Source organism: Phaseolus vulgaris, chromosome 2 (assembly GCF_051622355.1).
Source record: "Phaseolus vulgaris cultivar YP4 chromosome 2, ASM5162235v1, whole genome shotgun sequence".
Classification (NCBI taxonomy): Eukaryota; Viridiplantae; Streptophyta; class Magnoliopsida; order Fabales; family Fabaceae; genus Phaseolus; species Phaseolus vulgaris.
Genome location: NC_143499.1, coordinates 43,267,139 through 43,275,799, shown reverse-complemented (window position 1 = coordinate 43,275,799; position 8,661 = coordinate 43,267,139). Strand labels below are relative to the sequence as shown.

The 8,661-nt window shown below is 31.5% G+C and overlaps 1 protein-coding gene across 2 annotated transcripts; it reads right to left on the bottom strand.

Annotated features, from left to right (window-relative positions):
* Positions 1-3,136: 3,136 nt before the first annotated feature.
* Positions 3,137-8,109, bottom strand: LOC137812315 (ARM-repeat/Tetratricopeptide repeat (TPR)-like protein). 2 transcript variants are annotated; one of them, XM_068614245.2, is made up of 4 exons: positions 7,701-8,109; positions 5,964-7,014; positions 4,380-5,244; positions 3,137-3,552 (listed from the first exon to the last, which is right to left on the bottom strand). In XM_068614245.2, the coding sequence occupies exons 2-4, from the start codon at positions 6,930-6,932 to the stop codon at positions 3,506-3,508; spliced, it is 1,881 nt and encodes a 626-aa protein (XP_068470346.1). In that variant the 5' UTR covers positions 6,933-7,014; positions 7,701-8,109; the 3' UTR covers positions 3,137-3,505. The 2 variants fall into 2 exon arrangements, with proteins under 2 accessions (XP_068470346.1, XP_068470347.1); XM_068614246.2 differs by having other exon boundaries at positions 7,519-8,084.
* Positions 8,110-8,661: the final 552 nt, after the last annotated feature.

The window sequence follows — 8,661 nt, the reverse complement described above, 5'->3', positions numbered from 1 at the left end:
ATCACTTTGATCTTCTTAAAACTAAAAATCTAAATTTAGATACTTAATTTATTTATTAATCAAATTATGAATTAATATTTTATTTATTTATTTATAATTAATATTTATTGAAATAAATGAACACTTTATTATATGAGTCTAATTAATCTATTTTGATTTAAATGTAATAACTATATAAAACATAAATTGAAAAAACAAAATACATTTAAATAACTTAACCCACTTTACTTAAAAATTTATGATAATTTGGATTATGAAATTTATAATTTATAAAGAAAGTAAAATTTTTTTGACACTCTAATAGTAAATAAATATTTAACAATCGTTTTTTAAATAAAATATTATATTATAAGAAAATAATAATGTTTTTAGTATCAAAGTGTCAAAGATATTACGCTTGTTCGAGACTTCTTTTTACACTTAAAAATTAGTTTATGATTTATTTTTTGTTTAAAAATTAGAACTATCTCATAATCAACAACCTACCGTAATAAATTTAGGAAACCTAACAAAAATTAAATTTACAGAGTTGCCCCTATGGCTTACTATAAATAGGAGCACACGTTGGAGATCCCAACACTCTTTTTATTTTACGTCTTAATTTACTTGTTCCGATATTTCTGTAGGTAAAGTTGTTGTTTTCACATAAAACAGAATTAATTATAATTTTAGTTCCCATTTTTTCATAAAATATTAATTATTATTTTTATATAAATATGATTTTTCTACAATTTTGTCTAATTTTTAATTTTAAAATACTGAATTATATTTTCTAACGAGTTCTCACAACAGCTATTTTTCTTTGTAAAATAATAAGTATAATGTGTATTTCCTATCGCTCTGTACCATATCTAAAATAATAAAAAATTGCGGATAGTTGAACTAAAAGTTAAATAAAGTTACAGATAAAATAAAATGAATTTAAATATCAAAATCACAAATAATTAATATTAAAAACAAAAATGTAAGAAAAAAAAGCTAAAAATACAAAATTTTATAAGATCACCATAATTACAATTAAGAAAATGAATACTCTAAAGATAGTGAGAGAACACATCCATCACAAGCCTTTGAAATAAAAGTAGAAATATGGGCATTGGGTTAATTACTTTTTAATATGTTAAATTGAATCGAATTTAGTGGATCAGTTAATTAACTTATTAAATTGAATCGGATTTGGTGGATAGTAAATCAATTCACTAACTTTTTGAATTTATTTGTCTGTATTGGTTAGATTTACCTAATCTGTAGGGTCACAAGCGAGATAAATTAGTCTGATAGTTTTTTTTTTTTTACACTTTAAAGAGAATATCATGTTTTTTTAATCAAAATTGGTGATGATGAATGTTTTACGTAGAATTTTAGCTTTTTTATACATAATTTGATTCATTGAATTATTATTGATATTTATTTTATTTTGTTAGACATTAAACTTTATTTGATTAAAATATTTAAATTTGATTCAATTTTATATCTCTTTCTTGCATTTTTATTGTTCAAAAAGTGATATCAATTACCACAATCAAATAAATAGATTTAAAACAAAAAAAATAAAAATAAAAACAAGTCAACCCACCAACTCACCCTATAACAGGACGAATTGACAAACCCGTGATAGTTCAGGAAAAACAAACGAGTCAGTTCGCCCCTTCTACATGTAGACGTGTTAACTTTGTATGACATTATATATTTATGGATGATCCAATAGCTAGTTATCTAATGAAATATTAAAAAATATATTTTAAGTTTACCTCAACCTTATAGACTTATAATATATTTTTTTATAAAATTAATATTTTAAAAAAAATATTTATATATATTTTTTAAAAACATAACAAAGTAATTTTTCATTTATATAATTCTAATTCTATCAAAATCTTTAATTTCATAAAGTATTAAACTAGACTTTAAACTTTGGATATCCTGTATACTATCCTTCTATTAAATATGTATTAATATTGTTGTGGGTCAAAGTTTAGATAACTTTTTAAAATGAAAGATATCTTTATAATGTTTAAAGTTTGTATCTTATGAACTGATTTTCCTTTATTCTTAATTAAAATTTTGGATAATTTTATTGAATGTCTCTTTTAAATAATTAATAGAGCATATAATCGAAGTAGGATATGAGACCAGGTAGAAAAATATATTAGGAGTTGATAATTGTAAGTTAGGAGATCGAAGGAGAATATTTGTTTTAAATTTAACAAAGAAGTGATAAACGAAGAATAGAAATATACAGTTTTTACACAACCACTTGATAGTTTTTTATAATTATAAAAGTTTATTCTTTCTGATAATCGCATTATTTTAAAAATTACCCAATTTGCATCGCTTGTTAGCTTAAAATGTGATCACTTCTTTAATTTGTTAACCAAAAGAATCATCAGAGCAAACAAAAATGTCATTAAGGAAGTTTTTGCCCAGCTTTTTTGGGCTTATCTTATTTCCAAAGAGCTAAGCCGACCAATCTTTGGGCTATTGCATTCTGTAATCCCATATATATATATATATATAAGCTGCACCCTACAAAAATTGAAATTCTAATTTTATTACTCTTTTACTTTTTGAAATACAATACAAAATAGAAATATATACTCTAAATAGTACAATCCAAAATACAAAATAATATTCTAAAATATATAATTTAAAATATATTTCAGTTAGATTAATACAGTTTAATTCAGATTATATAATCTGAGTTAGATTATATAATCTTTGAAACATATTTTCAAATAAGTTTTTGATTGAGTAAATATTCTAATAATAACTTTTAAGAAAACAAAATAAAAATCTATAAATTAGGACTAACTCACTTGTGCGAAAGTTACTACAGAAAATCAATAAAGGTTTACCTAAATTAATTTAAGAAAATAATTATTTAAATCTTTGCTTCCGACTATATTCTTTTAAAAATACTTACTGAATTCATCCAAAGAAACTTATAAGTGATTTTTGACAATATAAATGTAAAATTAAAAAAATAATTTCAGCACAAACAGAACATTTTGTAAAACTGTTTGCAACAATTGCTTCACATTGGTTAAAAAAATCTTATCCCGCAGACACCGTTAGGTTTAAAAACCAATTTCTGTAGTGCAAGAAAATATAACATGGACAAGCTTACGAGGCAATCTGTAATAAAAATAATAGTGGAAACAGACCCAAATAAAGCATAAGCACAAAGAGTTTATATACACAAACCTCCGGAAGAAAAAAAACTTCACATCCTCCAACGCTATGCAGTTCTCCAAACTAAAAATCTTCGATTTTTACACTTGACAAGAAAAATAGGGAGAACAAATATGGAACATGGAAAACTTTATATAAAATATCAACCTCAAATAATAGTAAGACCAAAAACTCAGTCATCACTTTCAACCCGTCACTTAAGTTGGGAATTTTCTCTTTTAAAAGCCCACATGTAGAGTAAGAATAGTCACAGCATCCAACCCTGCTTCATTCGTGCCAGAGAAATATTGCACTAAATGCAAGGATTTCTATGTCAAGGTTCTTCTTCCGCAAGTTGCACATTGTATCCATGCTTTATATCTGGAGGAAACCAAACTTTTGAAAATTACACACCATTTGCAAAAACATGCCACATATAATATATGAATATTTTTACTGCTCCCTTCAGGTCAATATGCATTGGAGAGAGAAATCCCATTCAGTAATTAAAAAACTCATGTGGTTTAATATTACGGGTTTGGCTGGCATATTATCTTTATCCAACTACTCTCTTTTTTCTTTTTATATATAGGGTGTAAGTACAACCTACTCAATCAAATTTACTCTTTTGCATGTGTATAAATCCTGACATTCTAAAATGGGCAATCAGCTGAACTGTTCAATGGTTGCATCATACTAGTAGCAAGGCAAGTACAGGAAGTCTGGCTTATACCACAAGTTTTCGGTGGATGATCATGGTTAAGAAGGGATGCCAGATGATATTACAAACAAATGAAAGCTGGCAGTTTGCACCAATTTGTCCACTATCCTAACTAAAACCGAAAATCCAGAGCCACGTATGAACTATCATAACTATCCAGTTTGCAATCAGGTAGGAACTTATTCTTTTCAAGAAATCTAAACAAAATCGAGATACAGATTATGGTATGCATGAACCCAACATACAACTCCACCACATACCTAAACTAAACCAAACAGACAGTAGGTTCCTTTAGAGTGGGACAATGTCATCCAAAAGAATTTGCATATCTATATTTCAAGTTGATAGGACCTATTTTTTTTTACATTAATTTAAAATGCACACTGTTTATTAGCCAATTCCAGTTCCCAAAATCAAAATATAAATAACAAGCAATAATGGAAATTAAAGATAAAGCACAGAAATAGGAAAGTTGTAATAAAAATACCTTTCATTGAAGGTTTGTCATAGGCTTTACTCTCATCATTATTCCAATCACCATCGTCATCATCGCCCATATCATCCCTTCCATCATTTCCTATATCACTTTCACTAGCTGTCTCCCATTCAGAATCATCAGTCTCTGGGCCATACATATCACCACCATCACCCTGACTATGGACCCCACCATGCTTAACAGCTGCCTCTCGGAATAACCAAGCAGCACGCATCTGCTTCTTAACTAAACGCTCTGCATAATCTGGAACTTTATTTTGCCTCAATGAAAGATCAGGATCATTTGACTGAGAACACTCGTTTATAAATAAAATAGCATCTAACAAACTCTCTTTCGCTAATCCAAGCATGTCATTAGCTTGTGCTCGTCTCCAGAGGCTTTTGGCATGGCGATTGACAGGTTTATGGAGACATAGTGCACGGGTAGCATCACTAATGGCAGTCAAAGGTTGTTGCAGCAAAAGATGGCATTGAGCCCGATTACTATATAGAACAACTCTCTCCTTCCTGGATCTCATAGGACACAATGACAATGCTTCAGAATATTTTGATGCAGCTCCAGAAATATTTCCAGATGAGAACAAGGAATTTCCTTCAAGCTTGACAACCAGAGCTGCGGCTTGCTTAATATGTAGATCTTCCTTGGGCATATTCTTTTCCCACTTCAATCTCTGCTTTGAATTTAATATATCCTCAATCTGTTCTTTAGTACGACTACTAATTGAGCTTCGACCTGACCCTTGAGATTGGATGCACTCTTGAAGAACACTAACAATTGAATCACCGAGCTTTTTGTGATCACCCAGAGTTGTAATCTCCGCAAGATCAACTAATACAGGCACCACTTTATCAATCACCTACACAATATACGCCAAGGCCTTATCAAACCCAGAAATCAATTTACAATATTCAAATGATACAAACTTATAGTCATAATCTCTAGCAATTGGAGCTTGAATGAATAAATGAAAACATGAAGCCCTTCCAATAAATTTAAAACGGAATAATTCTTTGGACACAAGGCATTGTTAGTATACATCCAGTTTACACTTCACAAATTCATTGGTGTATAGACAAGAACCAAAAGGCACACTAATGAAGGGAAGTACTAACGAGTTTTAAGTCACCTGTTTATAGATGCTCCAAAGAAACTGACATAAAAACCAAAAAACTTAAATAAAACCATTTTTTATTTCCTTCTCATCCGATTACCATTCTTGTTGTATTCAGAAATCATGTCATCCAGAAAATTTTCCTCGTTAGACCTCTCAACTTTCGATGAAATTTGCAAGTGAAATTAGAGATATTGAAAAGCCATTTTAACCAAGGAGGAATACAAATAAGAGGAATGCAACGTGATAGATCTGAAGGTGAAGGAGGCTTTTACTTTTTTTTCCATTTTTCTTTAATTGAATTTATGTTAGTTCAAGGCATAAGAAAGAATCAACTTTCACTGACATGTTAATCAATGCATTCTTTCTGAGACAAATCTCTAGTATTCCTTAGTGTTAAACAAGCTCAACAACATATACGAAAAACCGAGCAAGATGCCAGTCCAAAGTTGAGAAAGTTTCACCTTGTGACATGTATTGGGATCTTGAAGCAACCATAGAAGACAATCAATAGCCATATACTGCCAGTCATCTGAAGAGCGAGCAATATTACACAATGCGTCAATAATACCAGGGCAACTGGCAACAGGTCCCCTACCAAGCTTTTGATGACAAATTGTTCTTAATAAGCCAATACCAGCTGGTGAATTTTCATTCACAAGTCCACCCCACATGCCAGGTAATTTTATCAGAAATTCAGGTTTGCATATGGTAGGAAGAAATTCATGTTTAAAGGCAAAGCAATTAATTAGCTGAAGGGACCAACACTGCAACTGACTAGCCCATTCCTCGGCCTTCCTGGACTCCATTTCAACACCACCCATACCGCGTGTAAGCAGATCACAATGATAACTAAGCCTTCTATCGACATATTGGTAGAAGTGTGAATAAACTATTTCCAGGGAACTCATTGCCAATTGAATGGAGAGCTCAAGAATTTCACCATTGCTTGCTATGGCAGGAAAAGTGCTGGCATATGTAGCCAAGTGTCCCAATGCTCTAACTGCCACCCTCTGCTCGACCCAAGTTAATCTGCCTCTTAAAAGCTCAACCAAGGGAGGAATGACCCCAGCATGCACAGCACTTTCTGCAAATTCCTCCATATTCATAGTGTAGGAACCAATTATATGGGCTGCATAATAAGGAATATATATATTTTGATCATGAGAAAGCCAGCGCCGGTTCTTCAGTCCCTTCCATATGAGAGCAGACATGCATTCAAAAATTCCTAGCTCTATGAATTCCGGGTCATTTGGATGAGCCATAGCCGTGTTCCAAAGGCCACTGATAGGGAGAACCTGGCCATCATCATCTTGACATGGAAGCTCTCTAAAGAATTTCAGTACACTAGCTCTGCGCTTGCTCGGATTCCCTTCCTTCATGACACAAAAAAAGCATCCAGGGTATGGACAGTCCGATGAAACTTTATCCATGCTCGACAAATTAGAATAACAACCTCGAACATCAACAAATCAATTCCTCATCAGGTAGCTGAAGCAAAAAACCACTTCAAAACTGCACACAAGTCACAATAATAAATCAGTAATCAGCACAACACCAGACACATACCAACCAAAAGGCCAATTCTTCTATAGTTCCCTAAGCAACAATAGTTTCTCAGAAAGAAAAGCTATATAAAAAAGCAAGCTATCGATTCATCTTTACAACCATTTTCCCATACCCACACTAATAAAAATTGCCAACTCGTTGCAGAACAAAACCTACACAAACGAGTCCAAATCAAAATTGATTTTTAATGCTTATTCTGCACCAGCCTTGAAAGAGACAAAGACGCCCGCCCACATCATCAAACATTTAAATTAATAGCAAAAATTCAGACTTTCGACATTTTTTCCCCTTTCCAACTGAAATAGTGAGGGTAAAGAAACAGTGATTTCTGAAACAGAAAAAAAAAACATAAATATTCTCACTTAAAAAGTCAAACCCAGAGTGAATCACGGAAAAACATAGGGCAAGAAGAGGATCATACTACCTAGCTAGTACCTACTAACCACTCACCGCATCAACATTCCCACATAAGTCAACCAAATTCCCCTGAAAAAAAAAACAATTTCATTTTGTTTTTGGTGTGTTGCAGAATCGACTACGCACTACGCAGTAGCCAAAACCGGGTTTTTCCTGTGGCGCAATCGATTCCACCACGCACAGAAAAAAAAAAAAAGAGTAAGTGATAAAATTACCCTCCGCTGCGTAACGGTCTTCTCACAGTAACAGGGAAAGCAGAACACAGAAGCTGTGATAGAGCAAGAGAGTTGCAAGCAATAATAAACAGTAAGGAGAAAGTGTGTAGTCGTTTCAGGGAAGCGTCGTTTACGGCGAAGATCGGCGATGTTGGTAAACGACAGATCCAAATATGCCGTGGTGGGTTACAACCTGAGACCGTTTCATGTCGGAATTCACGTGTTCCTTGGATGCTTTGTGAACTTTCCTCACTCTCTCTCTCTCTTACTCACGCTTTTCTCACAGCACCGTCATCTTTTGATCTAGGTTAAAATTCCAGTGAAAGAGAGAGAAAGGAGAAAAAGAGAGTGAGCAACGAAGAAGGAAGACAACGGAATAATGTTGAGCCTCTACTACACTGTACTACACAAGTATAAATTTTAAATGATTGGTTTTTTATTTTAAATAATTATTTAATTCAGTTTTTTGTGCCTATTCTACTAAAAAAGGGTAGAAATAAATTTTCTTTCAAAATAGATATTTAAAAAAAAAATGAAGAAATTAGTATAATTAGTGTAATTACATAATATTTTTTTTTTCCAATTGTTTGTACGTATTACGACAACACTCTAGTGCTTACTTACATCGCTGTCGTCTCGCCAAGGAAATATTTCTTGAAAGGAAATATATAATTTTATAATTTCTTACGTTTAATCACAAAATCAGAAAGATATAATCCTGTTTTAACTTGATTGAAAAGTGGAAAAACGACTACTATTTAAAAATCAACAGAATAGTTAGATAATAAAATTAAAAATAAATTAAATTACGTATTCAGTAAATATAAAATCCTCGTTTCAGAAAATGATAATTAACACAAAATTTACTTACACAAAAACCGTTGCATAATTTCCGTCTCAAATTATCGATTTTACTTATTTTCTTCTATTGGTATTAGTTTAAATTTTTGAACTCACATTT

Bases quoted from the DNA above. Each gene is read 5' to 3' on its own strand.
- LOC137812315 (XM_068614245.2), bottom strand. From the start codon at position 6,932: ATGGATAAAGTTTCATCGGACTGTCCATACCCTGGATGCTTTTTTTGT. The intron at 5,245-5,963 runs GTGAAACTTTCT...TATATTGTGTAG, and splicing joins ATCCCAATACATGTCACAAG to GTGATTGATAAAGTGGTGCC. The intron at 3,553-4,379 runs GTATTTTTATTA...GGTTTCCTCCAG, and splicing joins TGACAAACCTTCAATGAAAG to ATATAAAGCATGGATACAAT.